The sequence below is a fragment of the Mchenga conophoros genome, linkage group LG17 (assembly GCF_057382185.1).
Source record: "Mchenga conophoros isolate Kocher_MC1m ecotype Shallow Benthic linkage group LG17, M_conophoros_male_GT1.1, whole genome shotgun sequence".
NCBI lineage: Eukaryota > Metazoa > Chordata > Actinopteri > Cichliformes > Cichlidae > Mchenga > Mchenga conophoros.
In genome coordinates this window covers 41,040,014-41,062,409 of record NC_140542.1, presented here as the reverse complement: position 1 = coordinate 41,062,409, position 22,396 = coordinate 41,040,014, and the positions used below count along the sequence as shown (strand labels likewise).

General features: G+C 42.8%; 1 protein-coding gene across 7 annotated transcripts in view; it reads right to left on the bottom strand.

Annotated features, from left to right (window-relative positions):
- Nucleotides 1-22,396, bottom strand: part of LOC146556007 (pleckstrin homology domain-containing family A member 5-like) — a 153,186-nt gene that overhangs the window by 67,876 nt on the left and 62,914 nt on the right. For 4 of the 7 annotated variants that reach the window (XM_085252358.1, XM_085252359.1, XM_085252362.1 and 1 more), the window contains exons 4-6: nt 16,358-16,441; nt 11,814-11,867; nt 3,364-3,538 (exon numbers count right to left, since the gene is read on the bottom strand). In XM_085252358.1, coding sequence (XP_085108484.1) covers nt 3,364-3,538; nt 11,814-11,867; nt 16,358-16,441 — 313 coding nt within the window. The remainder of the gene's footprint in view (nt 1-3,363; nt 3,539-11,813; nt 11,868-16,357; nt 16,442-22,396) is intronic. The other 3 variants (XM_085252360.1, XM_085252364.1, XM_085252363.1) reach the window with 1 other exon arrangement.

Below are 22,396 nucleotides of genomic sequence, written 5' to 3'. Positions count from 1 at the left end.
AGAGATGCAGTTATACAGTCTACCTGGGCCCCACAAACTATCAGCTAAAGAGAATAGATAGATTACATTGCTGCACATTTTGCAGACTAACATTTTCAGATTAATTAAACAATAAAATATATATTTTTACAACATTACATGTAAAGAATCAAGTGGGAGTTTTTCTAAAGTTATTTAATGATATTTATATTATGGAAGCAGATTTTTGACATTTTACCTTTTTCCCGTTGTCAGATAAAATAAACGCACAAAACAAAAGCAAACGGCCAGAACACAAAGCTGGAAAACCCACCCGACTGACCAAAATCAACTCAAAATCCTCCCACACAACAGAACCTCCGAATCAGTGGTTCGCTATCTGTCACCATGAAACACTCCACAAATCCCGTGAATGATTCACTTCCTTATTAACCATTGAATCAGACACTGAAGCAGTTAGGCTCTAAATGAAGCTTCGGACGTCACTGATCACGTGACCCTGGCCAAACGAATCAAGCTTCGACACAGAGCTTCTGAAGCACCGGAGCTTCAGCTTCAAGCGGGCCATCACTATTCCTGTGTGTGGCATCGTTAGTGGCCGAAGACGAGCGAGTGTGAGTGGAGGAAAAATGGTGGTGCGTTTCCCTTTCCTCTTCTCCCTGGAGCCCTGGACCCCCACCCAACTCACTACAGATATATATGTATAGCACTCGTGTGTTCCCTTTGTAAATAAATTAGACGTTTTGTCTTTAAGAATTGTGTCTGTGTTTGAGTGCGTTCCATCACCGTGACAAAAAGTTTCTGGTTTTCAATTTCTACTATAGAAATTTCTTTTTTCTTTTATGACAAAATTGAAAAAACAAAAATAAAAGTGGACAGTCTGGTCTATCAGAGCCTTTTCTGTAATTTTTCTTACAGTTTAAGTCCAAAGAGTCATGCAGACAGATTGTTTCTTTGTCACAGCAGCTGCTTCTTCGTCATGTAGAAAATCAGTTAAATATGTACCTTTTGACAGAAAGGACAGAAAGGAGAGTTTCACCTCCTTTCCCACTTTGACCTTAAGTGGAGCGGCCCACTTAAGGTCAAAGTGGGCTGATGTAAAATGAGTTTGACACCCCTGATTTAACTTAACAAGAGTCTGGTTGTAAATGAGGCTCTCACACAAAAACAGCAGCCTATGCAACTACATAAAACAACAACTCGGTGCAAAATGCACGATAAGGTCAAATAAGGTCATCCACGAGTACATCAAGAAGATGGCAAGAACTAAATGCTCAGTGAATACCTCAGGCAGCAGAAACCCAAGAAAGACGAGGAACCATCATGGAAGGACAGGCCCCTGCACGGTTTGTACCACCGGCAGATAGAGGAGGTGGCTGATATCCAGAAATCCTACCAGTGGGTGAACAAAGCTGGACTGAAAGACAGCACAGAGGCACTAATCATGGCAGCACAGGAACAAGCTCTGAGCACAGATCCATAGAGGCTGGGGTCTATCACACCAGGCAAGACCCCAGGCTGTGTAAAGATGCCCCAGAGACAATCCAGCACATAACAGCAGGGTGCAAGATGCTAGCAGGCAAGGCATACATGGAACGCCATAACCAAGTGGCCGGCATAGTGTACAGGAACATCTGTGCCGAGTACAACCTGGAAGTCCCGAGGTCAAAATGGGAGATGCCCCCAAGGGTGGTGGAGAACGACCGAGCTAAGATCCTGTGGGACTTCCAGATACAGACGGACAAAATGGTGGTGGCTAACCAACCGGACATAGTGGTGGTAGACAAACAGAAGAAGACGGCCGTAGTGATCGATGTAGCGGTTCCCAATGACAGCAACATCAGGAAGAAGGAACACGAGAAGCTGGTGAAGTGACCCCCAACTTGGCCATCAAACATCTTGCTCTTTTAGATACAGTCTTTTCCAGTACAACCAGTAAGCTTTGGTGGTGGGGCTACAAGCTACTAGATCAGCCGGGGGTGGCCGACCTACCCCTTTCTTGATCCATCCCCACACTGAGATTATGTCTGCACCAGTAAACATTAGCTGTTCTGGGTCCAGGCACTGAACAGACTATTGATGAGTGACTCAGTCACCCGGTGGATACTTGGGTTAGTCAAGGCATCATTGCTACTGCCAACGTGGCTGTAGCTCAGGAGGTAGACCTATTAGCCAACCTACCAATCGATCCCTGTCTCCTCCAGTCTGCATGCGAAACATCCTTGGGCAAGAAATTAACCACAAGTTGCTGAATGTGTGTGAATGTCAGATAGACTGCACTAAATACAAAGAACATAAAGAAGTGTTTGTGCAAATGTGTAACAATGAGGCAACTTGTGTAAGTTGTGCTTTGAATGCTCAGAGTAGAAGTGTTATATAAGAACCAGTCCATTTTCTATTTACCACCATCCCCTACGGGGAACACGTCAGTCCTGGCATTAGTCAGCCATGGGTACTGTCAGAGCCCTCTGCCCCCATTCAACATACCTCCCTCTACTTGCCATTCAAATAAAATCGAACTCAAATGGAGGGGTTATGATAGGATGGTCCACTTCCACTTCTAGGCTGCAGAAGTTGGGACCTGCAACCATATAGGAACATGAAGGACAACTGGATCTCCTGGAGAGGGCATCCGTTTTTGGTGGTTTTGGGCAAGCCGGTCCTTTGGCTCCCTTAGCCTGGTCAACCAGTGGAGGCTGCTATTGGCAGTTCGAACAGTGAATTTATTACTTCTGGTAATACTGTCAGCTGCCTGCTCCCCCAGGAGTTTAAGGACTCAAAGTGTCAGTTATGTACTTGTTCTGATAACATCTCCTAAAAAGAAACACTCCTAGTAGAAACTATCACAACTGCAAAATAAGACATTTTTTCGATGTTAGGGTTTGTGCAATTCGAGGTAAATTGTGTGAGTAATTTAAATACACTTACAAAGACATATGCTGATGGCTTAGGGTTGGAACATGTAAGACGTGCCTTTTGTAGTCTAACTTCTCTACATCGTGGTTTCAACATGGTGGACACTATGTGTCCCAGTGCACCACTTGTCGTCTTCTTCTTTGTGTTTATGAATTAAAATGTCGTTAAAATCAAAGGAATGAGGCATTTTTATTTAGACTTTCACACATTATTCTTTCTGTTACTCTAACTCATTACAGAATACAGGAAATGACTCAGAGTGGAGATAAAGTCACTTACTGCATCAAAAAAGCAGAAAAAAGACGAGTTACAGCTAAAAGTTTCTGCCTATTTTCTTTTCTTCATCGACAGCACAGGTGACCTCCACTGAAATAACTGATTGAATTTACAGCACAAAGAGCATTTCTGCCTCTGCTGATGAGAGTCAGTGTGGCTCACTCTTGTTATGAGGTTTAGGTAAAGACTAACCCGTGTAGATGAGGTGGAAGTGGTAATGGCAGTAGTGACTGTGGTGGCTGGGCTGCCAGTGAAGGTGCTGTAATCGGAGCCACCTGTGTAGTTTGACGCTTCACTCATGGTACTCATAGGACGCTCCTTCTTGTCACTGCTGCTTCCCTGTTCCGACGAAGACTTGGGAGCCGATCTGCCACAAGGCGAAACACAGAGAGACACAGACGAGGGATTCAGACATTTCACTTTAGAAGAATGTACAATAGAGGGAGTGTCGTGACCCCTACCTACACTTACTATATTTTCAATTCAATTTTATTTGTACAGCGCCAAATGACAACAGTCGTCTCAAGGCGCTATGAAACCCCTGTGACCACTGTTGCAGGTACTGAGCCTTTGAACTATGCTCTACCAGCATGCCGGCCTGGTTACAAAGTATCTGCTGACAAGGTCTCCTACCACATCTGGGTACAGGAGAGGTCCCAGAAGAGGTATTAAGCCAGATTTTAGACATGCAAACCTGCTTAAAGTAGGCCAAGTTATTGCAGAAGCAGCTATTTTAACAAGTTTGCTCCATTCCTAAATTTCATTTCAGCCCAGTTATCCTGACTTTTTATTGTTAATCTCTAGTTTTGTTCCTTGGAGTGGAGAAAGTATCTTCTTTATCACAACTGTCGATGTCCCATTTCTGATACATAGCTAGTTTTTGGCAGGTAGAGGAGAAGGAGACAAAACATTCAAAGGTATTTTTGTGCTTGTGAAGCATAGCTGCCGAAAACAAACTACACAAAACAGCAGACACACAGAGAGAGGAGGCAAAGGGAAAGGAATAAGAAATGTAGAGTTAAGTGACATGCAACAGAGGATAGTGGTGAAAAAGGACAGACAAATATAGAAATCAGTGATTCACACTGACACAACTCCTTATCCCCAACACTATAAAAATCTAAGCCACATAAGAATGGTTGATGACCTTTCCCAGCTAGAAATCACGTTTCCTGCCGATTACAGACAGTTAAGTTTTATTCAAATGAAGTGTGAAGTACTTAGAATACTAGAAGGAATTGTTAGTTAGTTAATTGTTGTTAGTTTAATAGATTCTTAGGTGCAAGTGGTCTTTTCAAGTTGATGAGAGCTTAAGATGACACAAATGTTGCCCGTCAGAAACAATCAGTCTCCACAGGTTGAAGCCAGCCAATCAACTAACAGCACATTTCACCGAGCAGATCCCATCTTCACTCTCTTAATAACACGCTTACTTTGTTGGCACAATTAAACAGAGGAGGAGAACGAAGGAGAGGACGAGTGGCTTGAACGAACACAAGAGGAGAGGGAAAACGAGGGTGATGGAAGCAGAGATAAAGAAGACTGGAGTGTGTGCGTGGGTGTGTTCAACTCACCTCTGTTATTTGCCTCCACATCCACCCAATTTAAACGGCCAACTTAGCCTGTCAAATTGAACCAGCTCAAAGTTTTTTGCTGCAGAACGGTGGAGAGAGTTACTGAGAGGAAAATATAGCTCAAGGTCTCCGAGTGCCAAGGTCAACAGAGCATAATAATAATAATAATGGATTGCATTTATATAGCGCTTTTCGAGACTCTCAAAGCGCTTTACAATGCCACTATTCATTCACTCTCACATTCACACACTGGTGGAGGCAGCTACAGGTGTAGCCACAGCTGCCCTGGGGCAGACTGACAGAAGCGAGGCTGCCGTATCGCGCCATCAGCCCCTCTGGCCAACAGCAGTAGGCGGTAGGTGAAGTGTCTTGTCCAAGGACACAACGACTGAGACTGTCCGAGCCGGGGCTCCAACCGGCAACCTTCTGATTACAAGACGAACACCCAACTCTTGAGCCACGATCGCTCTAAGCAAAGCACATCAACTAAACTCTGTTTTCACACATAAGAACAAAGGAAGTCTCCGTGATTCCAGTTGGTATTCTTGCAGATCTGTGTTCTGTGGATTTCTACTGTTGATGCCACACACCACACAGTTTCTACTGGGTCCTGCTCAGTGAGTAGTGCTAGAACACTGCCAGACCCTTAAATAATGCTTAAGTCTCTGAAGACATAACTTTAGGGGTTTAAGCTCTATCCCTCAACACACAACACATCCTTTGCCATCTTTATCTCTCCTGAAAGCAACATTTACTGTCTCATACAAGTCTAACTCATCTTTTTAACTGTTTATATCACCTCCTTATCTATCTATTCTTAATGGAAATACTGCTCATCAGTTACAGTCTGTATCATTTACCATGCAAGTACTGTACTTTTGTCTTGATGCATGCTCAATCATCCAGGTAAGGAAGGGGAGAAACGTTTCCTCATCATCAGGTGACGTCTTCAGTCTCAGCTGACTGCAGGTTTCCAACCTTATAAACAGGACATTTGCACAATGACTGAAACCAGCAGCACTGAAGGAACACTGGGCTGGGAGCTCAGTTTATGATCATTAATATGCAAATTGTCATGACTGTTGATTAATGGCCACGAGTCCCATTCTCAGAGATTTTAGAAATGACTGAATTCAGAGCACTGTAAGATGGTGAGGATGTGGACATGTGGGTGAAAATGTTGTGTACTCACTCAAGCAGAGAAAAACATCCCTGCAAAAGGGTTGAGCTTTGCAGTGACGCCGAGACAAATCCCGCAAGTGTAACCGATCACAGCCACAGAAACAGCAATTCGAAACAACAACATTGCAGATGTGGAAGCAGAGCAGCTACAGACGGAAGTTTCAGCCTGTCTCAGCAATGCAAAGCCCCCAGCATCCAACATCAGCTTGGAGTAATGACAACAACATCATCCTCCTTCCAGCAGACGAGGGCAGGTGCACAGTTTTAACCAGAAATACTATCACGAGAATACTTCTGAGCCCCTGAAACGAGACCCAGGAAGTGGTTACAGGAAGTGGGTGATAGACTGTCTGAAGCAGTTAGAACAGGACAAGGCTGTTAACCGGACCTCATACCACAGGCTGTACCCAGGAGAGTCTACACCAAGTCTGTATGGTTTACCGAAAATACATAAACAGGGAGCACCTTTAAGACCGATCGTCTGCATGATCAACTCGGTCACCTGTAACATCTCCAAGTTTCTGGCTTCGATCCTCAACCCGCTGGTGGGCAGCTCTGAACACCACATCCAGAACACAACAGATTACAGGATGACCACAACCTCAGCAGCAGGACCGCTCTCAGCATCAACCAAGTGTGTTTGAACTGTGTCTCATTCCACCTACTTCACATACAAGGGTCAGTTCTACAGACAGAAACATGGGTGTGCCATGGGCTCCCCAGTTTCAGTTTCAGTTTCGTGGCCAATTTGTACATGGAAGAAGTGGAAAAGAGGGCTTTGCTAAACACCCTGGAACACCACCAAGCCATTGGTTCAGGAATGTGGATGACACCTGGGTGAAAATCAAATCTCAGGACGTACCACATTTCATTAACTCGGTGGACCGACACATCAAATTCACCAGGGAGGATATGAAACGTGGCAGGTTAGCCTTCTTAGACTGTGACTTCAGCCATTCCCCAACTGTGAATGGTACTCGTGGTCATTTATCAATCGTCATGACAGTTTGCAAATTACTGATCATAAAAGTGACCTCACAGCCCATTGTTAATCAGTGCTGCCATTTCAGTCATTACGAAAATGTATGTAAACCTGCAGTCAGCTGTGTGATGAGTGTTCAAAGTCTGACCTGAGTCAGATAATTATCCACACATGATAGCTACTTTGGTTTGTGGCTCATAATCAGCATCAGGAGTTATTTTTTGCACTGCGACACAGCTGAATAACTTATCACTAGACTGTTGTGATGTTTCAAAATCATATCAGTGTTTTGATTTGCCTAAAAGATAATTTAAGGAGAACCAGTGAAAACATTTTTCTTGCTTTTTGGCAAATACTATATTTACATTTACATACATTATAAATTTCTTTTACACAGCATAATAGTATGATGTATAGCAAATTATTGTAATTATCATTAGAATGTGATTTCTCATCTATAAACTGTTGCTGAAATGAGTACCAGAAAAAGTCTCAATGTGCCCAAATAGTGTTCATCAGCTCAGTGAGGGATCACGGCCTGTGCTCGAAGCATGCCACTGCAATACTTTGTTGATATGTTGAGATTTATAAGCAATGGCTTAACTTTTAATAAAAAGACCCAGCAAATTAGGTATCTGGACTCAATTACTAATGCATTTGTGTTGGAAAAAGAAAAAACAATGCAATTAAGTCTGTTATGGCCTCTTCTCATAACGATGGAATTGAATTGATATGATCAAGGCAACAGTTCAAACCTGAACAGAACTTAAAACAGAAGCAACAGTAATGAAACCCTACAGGGTGCATGTGTCAGCCAAGCAAAGTCATTATGAAACCATTAAAAAGTTTCCCAGGCTTCCAACTACGAGGTGTCTCAGCAGTCGACACATATAATCAACCCATCCGTGCACAGCTGAAGACAACCTGCTCGACCAAATTTACACAGATAGTCAAGAACTCTTTTTGTACCAAAGGCAGGGCTGTGACATTACTGCTTGAGTATAATATTAAACTGCTTGGTGGAAGCTCACAAGAAGCTCATCTGGGGGCAGGTTATAATACTCCAAACCTGACTAGCACTCAGAGGTTTAGGCAAAGACGTGATACGTGGACGAGCCAACACAGGATGAATTTGCAAGAATTTTCAGGAGGATGAAGCTCCTTAATCTGAAGCTCTTCTATCCTTTTATAACATGGTAGTTACCAAACAAACAAAAAACAGACATAATGTACTAAATGCACTATTTCAGTAGAAAACTGCACCACGTATAACAGGCAGGTAACAGGTTCACTATATCACAAACTGAGTTTCCTCAACTTCAGCAACAAGAGCGTGTGCGTTTCCACAGACTCACAATCCACACAATCACTGAAAGCAAGTAAGAGTTTTACAATGTATTAAATATACTCAACAAAAATATAAACGCAACACCTTTGTTACTGCTCCCATTCCCCATGGGATGGACGTAGAGACCTAAAATTCATTCCAGATACACAATATAACCATCCCTCCCAAACAGTGGTCACAAATCAGTCCAAATGTGTGGTAGTGGGCACATCTGCTATATTGAGATAATCCATCCCACCTACAGGTGTGCCACATCAGGATGCTGATCTGACATCATGAGTAGTGCACAGGTGTACCTCAGACTGCCCACAACAAAAGGCCACCCTGGAATGTGCAGTTTTGTCTCACAGCAAAATGCCACAGATGCCACAAGCAATGAGGGAGCGTGCAATTGGCATGCTGACAGCAGGAATGTCAACCAGATCTGTCGCCCGTGCATTGAATGTTCATTTCTCAACCATAAGCCGTCTCCACAGCCGTTTCAGAGAATATGGCAGCACATCCAACCGGCCTCACAACCGCAGACCTCGTGTAACCACACCAGCCCAGGACCTCCACATCCAGCAGGTTCACCTCCAAGATCGTCTGAGACCAGCCACCCAGACAGCTGCTGGAACAATTGGTTTGCACAACCAAACAATTTCTGCACAAACTGTCAGAAACCGTCTCAGGGACGCTCAACTGCATGCCCGTCGTCCTCATCGGGGTCTTGACCTGACTCCAGCTCGTCGCCGTAACAGACTTGTGTGGGCAAATGCTCACATTCGATGGCGTCTGGCACGTTGGAGAGGTGTGCGCTTCACGGATGAATCATGGTTCACATTGTTCAGGGCAGATGGCAGCTGAGAATGTCCCAGTTCTTGCATGGCCAGCATACTCACCGGACATGTCACCCATTGAGCATGTTCGGGATGTGCTTGACCGGCGTATACGACAGCGTGTACCAGTTCCCACGAATATCCAACAACCTCGCACAGCCATTGAAGTGGAGTGGACCAACATTCCACAGGCCACAATTGACAATCTGATAGACTCCATGCGACGATGTGTTGCACTGCATGAGGCAAATGGTGGTCACACCAGATACTGACCGGTTCTGGGTCCCCAGACCCCCAATAGCGCAAAAAACTGCACATTCCAGGGTGGCCTTTTGTTGTGGGCAGTCTGAGGTACACCTGTGCACTACTCATGATGTCAGATCAGCATCCTGATGTGGCACACCTGTAGGTGGGATGGATTATCTCAATATAGCAGATGTGCCCACTACCACACATTTGGACTGATTTGTGACCACTGTTTGGGAGGGATGGTTATATTGTGTATCTGGAATGAATTTTAGGTCTCTACGTCCATCCCATGGGGAATGGGAGCAAAAACAAAAGTGTTGCGTTTATATTTTTGTTCAGTGTATTATACAGCATTATTTCAACTTTAACTTTCTCAGCTGTAGGAGACACAAATCATAACAAATATGAATCGTGTGTGTTAGCACAAGGTTAATATCTGCATGAGGCAGAAACAGGAGAAAACGATTTCTCAGGGGATTTAAAGAAGCTGGAGAGAAAAACAAAGCCAGGTGATGGACATGCATCGGTGTGGGTTACTCTTTCTGAGAGCAGTGCAAAGAGCCAGTCAACATAAATGTAAAGACATTACTTTTTGTGTCAGCATAGTTGACTTTAACCAGTTAGATTGCCCTAAATTTAAAGACCAAAGAAGAACGATTAACTGCTGTGTTATTGGGAAGATTAACAAGGTCGCAGAGCTTTGTGCTTTCTCATTGGCTGCTTTGACAACCTGCTGACTCTGGTTTCAACGCGACCTGTCCTGCTCCATTTTGCCCGGCAATTTGTTTGTATGAAGAATTTTTTAAAGGCTCTTATGGGCACACGTTTGACAAATCCTTATCTTTTGTGTCTTTTTTAAATCTTTTTTCCTTGTAAATCCAAAACTTTATGCTGTTTCTTTGTTAGGACGAAGGTACGAATGTCTGACAGTTGGTCAGAACTACAGCCAATTATCCAGCACAGAAGGCAGACTGTGGCACACTTTGAAGGATGTGCACACTGTACACAGATGAAAGTGACTTATAATAACTACACAGTATTAAGCATTAGTAAGGCATTAGTCAGTGTTAGTCCTCCATAGTACATCATTTACAAACATGAATATAAATGCTTTAGTCTTGATTATAAGCCCACATATAACATGTTTAATGACAAAATTGTTAGTCTGTCATTATAATTTTTAAATGTATTTATATAATATAAATATTATCTATATATTATATCAAAATCTTTTTTTTTATATATTTTATGTAAGTTTTAACAATTTCTAAAAGTATTCCATCAAGTAAAAGTTATTAGGACCTGTTTATCATTTAAAAAGTCAAAGTAAATGATGAACAGTGTATTTAAATGTATACAGATTATGAAATGAGATACTTATAAATGTGTTAATGCTTATTTCTCACAAAGTTACAAAGCTTTGACCAATGAAAGGTCTGCAGGACACTGAGATGCAAATAAGTCTCAGCTTGCAAAAAGAGATACATAACCTACAAATACTTATTACAAGATTTCTGATGTGCAGATTGCAATAAAGGATGCAACATAAGATAGTTACGCAGGAGGAGCTGCTCGTAGCAGCCGGAGCCACGGGGCAACTGGTTTGTGATTGGGACTAACCCTCGTTTCTTTTACCTGCCATGATCCCTGGGAGCTGCCAGACCACAGGCTTAGAGCACTTCAATACATAAAGGGCTCCACCACTTCCTGCGGGGGGGCATTTTCTTTATTTAAACGAGCTTTTGTATTTAACTCAGTATTTGAATTCAGAGTCTAGTGTTTTTTGATTTTCTTCTTTGGTGTTTAGTTGACTAACAAACTGGATTGTACTGGTTGTGACTGTGTTGAGTCATAGTGGTCTGATCAGCCATTATATAAGCCCTTGTTGGTTTGTCGAGTCCACATTTTGTTTGCCTGAGTTCAGTCCTCAGTGCTCGACATTTATCCTTTTTGTAAATATCACTCTTTGGGTTAAATAAAACCCTCTTTTAATATTTATGGGACTCCTCCTGCTTTTCACCTCGGTCCATCACACAAACCACGAAATAACCCATGAAGAAGGTTACCCCAAACAATCGTGCTTCACTAACAAAGAATCCATCATGTTAAGAGCTTAGGATGTATTTAGTTCCTAAAGCTTGGCTGTCCTCTGGTGTAGTCAGTCAGTTAGTGTTAGCGTTAATGTTAACACTAACAAATATAAGCTAGCATCAAAGTAAAGAAAGCTACAATTCATAAAATCCAAATTCAGTTTATTACAACAAAAAATGATACATTAACTACTGAATTTTGCTCCTCTGAAATAAAATGATTTGCTGGTGATTTACACGCATAGTTCACTGTACAACAGGAACGTGCTGAGCATCGCCTAAGCTGTTATTGAGCGTTTAACATGTGCTCTGAAGTAGCAGCAAAAGGTTTTAAAGCAACAAGGCTGAAAGAGAAGCTGAAGCCAAAGCAGCTCGTCCACTGACATGAGGGCTCATTACCTGGTGACAGCCTCTACAGGTTTCTCAGGGTGGACAAACTTTCCACAATTCACACTACAAACAGAACAGGAAGGGAGACAGAATCACATTAAATCAAAGCGGTAACTCAACAATGAAACCCAATTATGCAATATTTAATAGTTATAGTCAAATAAACCAACAAATAAAAGATGTTTGTTCTCCAGAACATCAGATTTGACTTTGATCAGTCCCACAATCATTCAGAGCCTCCTGTTAGCCCCACACACCCTGATTCTTTCAGATTCTCATCATGCCTTTTATATCGTTTGTACAATGAAACAAGTGAATAGTTGCGGACAGACAGAGGAACTAAAAAGACAAATGTGTCAAACACGGTCAGAGCTTAAAAACTCATCTAAACTCGTTAGGATGATGAAAATGTGAAACTATTAGCAAAACATCAGAGAAAGATGTGAGCTGAACGTGACAGGACGGGCGAAAACTTGAAGCACCGATAAAAGCAAGAGCTGCAGAGGTGTGTGGTACATCCGAATGAGAATGATTATGTTGCCATAGATTAGCATCAGTAATGAAAAAAAGGGAGGAGCAGCCTCTCTGATAAGGGGCACAGATGGAGGCGGGGCAGAGGAAGTGACCTTCGTAACAGAGAATTAAAAAAGGGGAGACAGAAAGAGAGAACGGGACTCAGACCAGATCGACCCTGATGACCATGCTTCCCTTGGAGGCGCGCTGTACACCGTGTGGTATGAAGGCTCTCGCTACCAGCTGCCCTGACTGCTACATATATCACTTTGGAGCATCTTTTGTTGGAGGGATGACAGAGCCAGGAGCTGCTTTCTCTGAGTTGTGGTTGAATGCCAGGGTGATCTGGACTTTAACTGCTGCAGGTACCCTGACTGCACCTGAAACCACAGCATGCAGGAGACGGATAGACCATGTGTATTACTGGGCCACGGATTCCTGTTTCCAAGGAGATGGAGCGGACATGCAGCAGCATTGAAGACCAGGGATGGAGGACAAGGTCAGGGAAATGCCACCACCCTGGGACTATGCTAAGACCCCCTGCAGCAACGCGGGACGAGCTGGGGGACATGGCACCGAGTCTGAGCTCATGCTCCTCTAACATCATAGATGTCTCGATTTTGTGTCTGGAGACGTGATTCAACTTTGACCTTTCATAGGGATGGCAAAGTTTAAACTCCGTTTTAAAATCAAGTATGTGGGGAAAAGAATGACAGGGTGTGGCTGCACATCACATGACTTTACTTAAGGAACGTTATTGGATGTCTAGACAGTGAGAGAAGAGGCGGGTGGAGCCTAAGCACTTGGCAGAGACATTATTGGTCAACACGTTCTCACTCCCAAAGCGTAACATTTCATGCTAGATGACAAATCGTCAATATATTACGCTCGGGGCACCCAACACGCCCTAGATTACGAGATCAGAAAAATTAGGAAACATGAGAATCGTTTGGAACGGATCTACATGTTTCCAGCTTCTTGCAGCTTTTCCCAACTGTGAGCAGATTTATAGTCCTGCTGTATTCCCGAAGGATCGAATTTTCAGGGAATCCTGCCTTCTTGTTAGATTATTTTCCTCAGCACGGGACACAGAGATGAAGGCGACGGTGGCCAGGGCGTGCTCAGTCTCTACTCCAACCTCTCTCCTCCCCGAGATGAGATCGAAGTCAGCGTTAGAGTAGGTTAATTAGTTATTTTGTGACTGTTATTATCATTTGAGTATTAACCCATTTTAGAGTAAATAGCTCTTATAGTTCAACCCTTTAAATTTAACAGAGCCCTGAGGCCCCTAAAATTAACCCTGGTACAACAAGTGCACCAATCTAGAGGGCTGTCATGAATGTGGCTTATAGAGGCTGGGCCTGCAAAGGTGAAGTGGGAACAGAAGTGGGAGACTCCCTCACTCATGTAGGCTCCATCTGAACTCTGCATTGCCTTCTGGGTCATACTCACAGGATCAGAGTTTTTAAAGAGAGAGCTGGCCTAGACTTCCTGTATTGTGGTCCTGGGCTCTGCTGATGGAAAGAAGAGTCATGATGGGGACATGTGCTTGCAAACAGTTTTTAAGGAGGGAGATTAAAAAGAGAAGACACTGAACACCAAACTGAAACCAGGAAATCATTTGGAAATATTAAAGAAACAAAGTGTTTGTCAGCCTGGCTACAGAGCTGAAGAGAAACCTGGGGTTGTTCTTATTGTCTTCAATCAGTGATGAATAGTAAGATGTTCTGGCTTTGCGGAGGGCTTTCTTATAAAGCAGCAAACTATTTCTCCAGGCTAAATGATGATCCTCTAAATTTGTGACACGCCATTTCCTCTCCAGCTTACGAGTCATCTGCTTTAGGGTACGTGTTTGAGAATTATACCACGGAGTCAGGTACTTCTGATTAGAGACCTTAGTTTTCACAGGAGCTACAGTATCCAGAGTCGTACGTAGTGAGGAGGTAAAATTATTAACAAGATGATCGACCTCTGTTGGAGTAGCGTTCAGGTAGCTGCTCTGCTCTATGTTGGTACAGGGCATTGAAGATGATAACAGTGGGTGGATTATATATTTAAACTTAGTTACAGCGCTTTCAGAAAGACATCTACTGTGATAAAGTCTACTCTCCACTGCTGTGTAATCAATTATTGTAAATGTAAATGTTATCAGGAAATGATCAGACAGCAGAGGGTTTTCAGGAAACACTGTTAAATGTTCAGTTTCTATGCATATGTTAAAACAAGATCTAGAGTGTGATTAAAGTGGTGGGTGGGTTCTTTTACATTTTGAGAGAAACCAATTGAGTCTAATAACAGATTAAATGCCATGTTGGGGCTGTCATTCTTAGCATCTACATGGATGTTAAAATCACCCACAATAATTATTTTATCTGAGCTGAGAATCAGATAAAAAGTCTGAGAAATCAGAGAGAAACTCTGTGTAAGGCCCAGGTGGACCATAGATGAGAACAAGACTGGTTTCTGAGTTTTACAGCTGGGGTGGACGAGGCTGAGCATCAGGCTTTCAAATGAATTAAAAGTCTGTCTGGGTCTTTGGTTGATTAAGAAGTTGCACTTTTCTGTTGCGCTGTTGTGTCTGGTCACTTTGCACAACTGCACTTCATGTGTTGATTGTTGTACGTAGCACGGCGGTGTTGGAGGAACGCTGTCTCACTTCACTGTGTGCTGCACAGCCTGGGAATGACTTGGAGAGGAAAATTGCTGCCTCAGCTTTTATTCTTGGTGAACTTGCTCCTCCACCTCTATACACTCACACATACATGTGTGACACATGCACACTCACACATACATGTGTGACACATGCACACTCACACATACATGTGTGACACATGCACACTCACACATACATGTGTGACACATGCACACATTCCTACTCTTTACACATCCTGTACTTTGTGTGTCTCAGCAATCAATTAAACTGCACTTCCAAAAAACTTCCATTACAGAGGTTACATTTTCTCATTCATCACACTGACTGATTTATGCTTGATTATATTTGATTAGAATTATTCATGATGAACTTTGCTGTTGTCAAGGAGCTCATCTCGACCCGAGAGCCAAACTAAGCATCCAGCCTTTTATGGCTGTGGCAGCACAGAGTGTTTGGCAAAGTGCACCAAAGGAACATTAGATCCACAAAAGCCAGGAGTCATAACTGTACAGGTCACATCAGCAAACTTACTTGGACTGAACTTAAAAGGAGGAATATTTCACTTTCATCATCATCATCATCATCATCATCATCATCATCATCAGTGCGGAACAAGGTGAAAGTCTCATTAGCAGTTTAACACCTTTCGTTCCCTCTTACTTTCTCACCTCCGCTGTTTTCAGCAGGTTTAAAAATACACATTCTGTGCACCTAATTAACATAATTTTACATCACACACACACACACACACACACACACACACACACACACATCCTTAACTGCTACCTTGACTCAGGAGATAATTGGGAAGGAAGAAGAAGAGAGTGAGAAAAGGAGCGAGAGAGATCCTGCCAAAGTGAACTTAGAAGTAACGTGTGTGTCTCTGTGTGTGTGTGTGTGTGTGTGTGTGTGTGTGTCTCTGTGTGTGTGTGTGTCAGCTGCACAAGAACAGAGAAAAAAGCTCCATCCCTAAATTTAATTTCAGCTCAGTTATCCTGATTTTTTTTATTGTTAATCTCTAGTTTTGTTCCTTGGAGAGGAGAAAGTCACTTCTTTATTACGACTGTCTATGTTGCTATTTTATGATTCTGAAGCAAAGCTGGCAAAAACAAACAATTGCACACACACAGGCAACAGCAAAGGAAATCAGACATGTGGATCTAAGTGACGTGCAACAGTCAAACCTTGTAAACACGGAGGGCTGGAAACTGGAGAGAAATCAGTGATTCATGCATTTGAGAAGTGTGAGAAGTGTGAGAATCGGTCACATCTGCACATCTATAACAGCTGCACCCGTTCCTAACAGTTTCCTTTGACCTTTGAAATCAGCACAGAAATCAGTCGCATTTAATGCTGCGTGTACGTGTGACAGTGCAGAGAAACTTACTGTTCATTAACCACAAAGATGCAGTTGTCTTGTGAGGGGAACCCAGACACCGGGTGCTTACAGGTCACCTTTCGCTCATTGTGGCTGCAGAGAGAGAAAAGGAAAGACAGGAAAACAAAGTGTGAGTGAATTCATAGAAAATGATTTCGATCTAAACCTTCAGAGAGTGGTGACCTGTCCACGGGTACCCTGACCTACCCATCACAGCAAGGAGAGGCTTTAAATCTAATGTGACTTAAAGACATGCAGTCACAAATCAAACTTATCAGCCATCGTTTTATTGATGTATCAGGAGAAAAGGAAAACAGTTCTCTGCAGACACTGACATGCAGAACAACAGCACCACACTTATTTACACATCTGGAACAGTGTGTGGTGCTAAACATCAGCATGATGTCTCGATGCATGCTCCGTCATGCAGGTACGTAGATCCCAAAGGTTGGTTCGGTTCATCTGGACGTTCTCAGTGGGAGAACCGTTCCACCATCATCATCACCAGGTGACTTCTTCAGTCTCAGCTGACTGCAGGTGCCCAACATTATAAACAGGACATTTGCACAATGCTACCTTCTTTGATCAAATGCAAATTGTCATGACTAGTAAACAACAACCAGTGATCAGAGCTGTATCAGAAAATACAAAATGAGATGATAATTATCATCCTGTCGCTGCTGCAGTTATGTTGACCTTGCAACAACCAGTTATTTAAGATAAGTTACTTTAACGTCTTAGTTGTAATTTCTGAGTGATGTTAAGACATTAAAAGTGTCTTCATGGCAAAGTTATTTGAACCATTTATTTAAGTGCTTAAACTCACATTTTGTAGCATTTCCCCTGGAGACCAGTAAAGTATTCTGATTCTGATTTAAGATTCATTTCTGCTGGAAGCACCATCAGGTTAAAGTGAACTTTGTTCTTTGTAAGACCCTTCAGTTAGTGAAGAATCTAAAACACTCTTAGTTTACTTGCAGAGAGTTGCTACAGCTGCAGCTTGGTGTCACTGCCAGCTACCAGCGTGGAGTCCTGCTGTGGAGCTTCATCACTTAGCTGACAGGTCTGGTCAGCACCACAGAAGATAAGTGAGCATGAGCACAGTGTGTGTAACTGACAGGTCATTTGAAATAGTTCATATACAGAGGACATCTTACTAACATGGTTAGAACTCGCCACTTTGGATTGTGGGCACTACAGTCGACAGTGCAGGAGCAGCAGCTGGAGAGCGTCGTGGTAATACTACACACATGCTAACCAAGCCTACCTCAGACATCAGCGAGAGACAAAAACGAAGCCGTCAGGTGCCGAGGAAACAGGACACACTGATGAGAAGGCTACTGGAACAAGACGGCATCAGTGGGCAAGAGAAACAGGGCGCTGCTGGGATGCTACAACGCAGGTCACCCAGTGGGAGGGGTTACGTGGACAGGATGAGGGACCTCTCGAATCTTCGATACCCAGGATCCAGACTGACGGTGAAACATCTAGTGGTGCAGTGTTTCCACACAGGAAGAAGGAACTGCTCTAACGGCGAGAGACTGACGAGGTACAACACGAATGCTACGGAGCCAGGATGATCTCTATGTGCTGTGACGTACCGTCTCTGCTGAAGTCAGCTTATTTTATTAGAAATAATGAAGCCGGTGGTTCATTCATTTCACTGTATGCATCCAATTTCATTTTGTTTATAAAGTGCTGAATCACAGCAACACTTGCCTCCAAGCAGTTTATACTGTAAGGTAAAAAACCTACAATAATAACAACAACAGGGAGACCAACAGGGCCACAAATCTGCTCCTCAGCGTTATATTCCTGCTGCCTTACAACTCTGGTGTAAACCCCACTGAGTCACAGTCACTGCAGGTGTGGACAAGCACACCTGCACCACGCTGTGAGCTAACAGTGCTAACCACCGCACCATTGTACTGGCCCCATAATGTGTATTTATTATCTCACTCTTATTGCCTGTTCTTATTGTTCTGATCTTCAACGTCATGCTGCTCTGTTGTTTGTTATTTGCCACTTGGGGATAAATAAAGTCTTTCTGATTCTGATTCATTCTCTCGTCTGACCTTTGACTGAGACGACAACAAACAAACCTTCAAGATCTGCCATCACCGAGTACGTCCCAATTCACAGGCCAAATATGTGCAGTTTCATTGTACTGAGCTGTAATTTGGTGGACAACAGGTGGAAGTCACTGTCACTTGGAAACAAATTTACACAGTTTACATGTTGTTGGAAACACTCTTAAAGGAAGTAAACAAGTCAACAAAATGCAGCTAATCCCAGCCCAGGACCGCCGTCAAATCAGCCGTCATTGGTGAGCAGTGAAGTCAGTCGCCGTTGAACTTCACCAGTTAAGAAAAAGACGAGTCGTGAGGCTGCAGGGCTCGTTTCTACCTGTTCATGTCGCTCCAGTAGAATCACTGCGACGGTCGCTTTGCAGAGTCTTTGTGCTGCAGGGTGTGTGTGTGTGTGTGTGTGTGTGTGTGTGTGTCTGTGTCTATGTGTCTGTGTGTGTGTCTGTGTGTGTGTCTGTGTGTGTGTCTATGTGTCTGTGTGTCTGTCTGTGTGTGTGTGTCTATGTGTCTGTGTGTGTGTGTCTATGTGTCTGTGTGTGTGTGTGTCTGTCTGTGTGTCTGTGTGTGTGTGTGTCTGTCTGTGTGTCTGTGTGTGTCTGTGTGTGTCTGTGTGTGTCTGTCTGTGTGTTTCTGTCTGTATGTCTGTGTCTGTGTGTCTGTCTGTGTCTGTGTGTGTGTCTGTGTCTATGTGTCTGTCTGTGTCTGTGTGTCTGTCTGTGTCTGTGTCTATGTGTCTGTCTGTGTGTGTGTCTGTCTGTGTCTGTGTCTATGTGTCTGTCTGTGTGTGTGTCTGTCTGTGTGTGTGTGTGTCTGTGTCTATGTGTCTGTCTGTCTGTCTGTGTCTGTGTGTCTGTCTGTCTGTCTGTCTGTCTGTGTGTCTGTCTGTGTGTGTGTCTGTCTGTGTGTGTGTGTGTCTGTGTCTATGTGTCTGTCTGTCTGTCTGTGTCTGTGTGTCTGTCTGTCTGTCTGTCTGTCTGTCTGTGTGTCTGTCTGTGTGTGTGTCTGTCTGTGTGTGTGTCTGTGTGTGTCTGTCTGTGTGTGCGTCTGTGTCTGTGTGTGTCTGTCTGTGTGTGTGTGTCTGTGTGTGCGTGTGTCTGTGTGTGCGTCTGTGTCTGTGTGTGTCTGTGTGTGTGTGTGTCTGTGTGTGCGTCTGTGTCTGTGTGTGTCTGTCTGTGTGTGTGTGTGTCTGTCTGTGTGTGTGTGTGCGTCTGTGTCTGTGTGTGTCTGTCTGTGTGTGTCTGTGTCTGTCTGTGTGTGTGTGTGTGTCTGTGTGTGTGTGTGTCTGTGTGTGTGTCTGTCTGTGTGTGTGTCTGTGTCTATGTGTCTGTGTCTCTGTCTGTGTGTGCGTCTGTGTGTGTCTGTGTCTATGTGTCTGTGTCTCTGTCTGTGTGTGCGTCTGTGTGTGTCTGTGTCTATGTGTCTGTGTCTGTGTGTGCGTGCGTGCCCTCATTAGGACAGGGGTCTGTGTTGGTAGGTTTATACTGTTAAATGGTAATAATGAGACTATTTCAGGTGATTCTACAGAGGAAGATGAAAGTAATGTTACGAGTAGAATAATGTATGATTTTCTCTTTGGAGTAATTAAGTAATTACTCCAAAGAGTAATTACTTAATTACTTTTGAGTAAGAGTAATGTACTGTATTACCTTTAAAGGAAGTGTTCTGTGGAAAGTGTAATACATTTCTTTTTTCGAGTAATGACCCCACACTGGTCACAACACAAAGAGAAACAGACATCTGACTGCACAACACGCAACTCATTTGCACCAGTGTAACGTTGTTGCTATGCAGCTTAGTGATGGTGGTAACGCTCAGGACAGAGCGAGTGAGAACCCAACGACAATCGATAAGTAATCTCGATAATGGAACGGGAACCGCTACATTTGGATCCGTTCCTATTAGAGAGTAAACGAGATAATTTCATCACAGCCACTGAAAGATGATTATGAGGCAATTTCCAGCATTTCATTCCTCAATCTCTATTCTCCAAGAGGGAGATAATAGAAATACAAATAACATAAACAGGGACAGAAATTGTAGCATCATATAGAATCTTTAAGTACAGTAATAATATTCCAGTTAACACAAAAACAGCCACACTGGAGAGGTTTCACTTTACTGGGTTGCTATGGAACATTTATGGGGCCGAGAAAGAATCCGGTATCACCAGTTATGTTTTTTTATTATGGTTTAAGACTATAACACTAGCAGTCACAGTCACTGCTGGATGCTCTGCTTTTTAAGGAGACTGAAGTCTTTACTTGGAGACCGATTTAAATCCAGTTAGTACACACAACCACCGCCGTTTCCCAGTTCATCTGCTGCCTTGCTTCATTTGTTCAACAATTAAAGCAGAGAGTTGACTGATCTGATTCATCTGACAGTGGTATACAGGTGTTTACAGCTGTAAGCTGTCTGTGTGATAAATGACTTTGCATATGGGGCAAACTTTTCAAGCCACTTTGTTTTTTTGTAAAGCCACGGTATGTCACAATGCTGCAGAGTTTGTTGTGATAACAAATTGTATTGTAATTGGCCTTAAACACTACAAAATGTCCCACAATTCTTCTGTGTTTGCCGCTGGTAGACTGTATGCGCGATCGGCTCAGAGAATCTAATGGAACTGGGAAGCGTATTTACACACTGAAAAAAAGGGTTAGGTGAGCAATATTTGAACTCTTTAAAAGAAAATGGAAGAAAACGAGCTCATCAGGATGAAACAAACACACAACCTGCACCAACTGAAGATGCGTCTAACAAGAAAGGCAACAAGTACAACAGCGAGTGGGAAAAGCACTTTCCGTGGCTGATTCACGGTGTAAGGCACAACTGTTATTTCGTCTGTACCGATCAGACGCAGTGAACAAAAAACACCACATTTCATGTTTGTACTACAAAACTACCAACCTTTGTAGCAGCTGTGCTATAAACTAACAAAGTTAACGTACTGTTGGTTAGGCGCCATCTAAAAATTTCCTGCACATGTCAAAACATATTTTATGAGTCACTTCCCATCATCAAAACTTTCTTATGATAGAAAAACAAACAAACAGGGTTTTGTCCTGTCACAGTGAAGTGATTTACTTTAGAGTGTACCAACTTTCCAAAATGAGCTAGTATCGGTAGCATCTACTATTCCACAACCATAAACATGCTGTTAACTTCAGCATTGGCTTAGCTAAAAGCTACCTGCTGTGATTGGAGCACCAACATCATTCTCCTCTGACTGACTTCGTTGCCATGGTTATGCAGCTTTAACTTAGTTTATATGAGCTTCTTCAAAATGTGAGACGGGACTGACGGACACTTGTAACAGCCATCCTGTTGGAAACCAAATTCAAATTCAAATTCAAATTCAAATTCAAATTTTATTTGTCACGTACACAGTCATACACAGTACGATATGTAGTGAAATGCTTGGACAACTGCTCGTGACCTAAAGAAAACAAAAAAGGAAAAGGCTATGAATAAGATAGGAAATAAATATGAAAAATTAAAAAGGGTAAATTTAACTAGGAAGGAATAAAATATAAATTAAGGTTAAAAATGAAATAACTGTACAACACAAATTAGAATGAAGGGTAAATTTAACTGGGAAGAATAAGATAAAATATATAAATTAAAGTTGAAAATAAAATAACTGTACAACAAAATACACAATATAGAACTATATAAGAATGTATGAAGAAATCTAAATATAAATAAATATATACACAATAACAGCAGCTGTACAAGTATTAACTGGAAATGAAGAATATAGTGACCAGTGTTGTGCAAAACCAAAGTCCAGAAAGTCCAGTGTGTGTGTAAGAACCATATGTGTGGGTCAGTACTGTGTGGTGGTGTGATTGAGAGACCGTATCGCCTGCGGGAAGAAGCTCCTCCTCAGTCTCTCTGTGTTGGTCTTCAGGGAGCGGAATCGCTTTCCTGACCTCAGCAGAGAGAACAGTCTGTTGTTGGG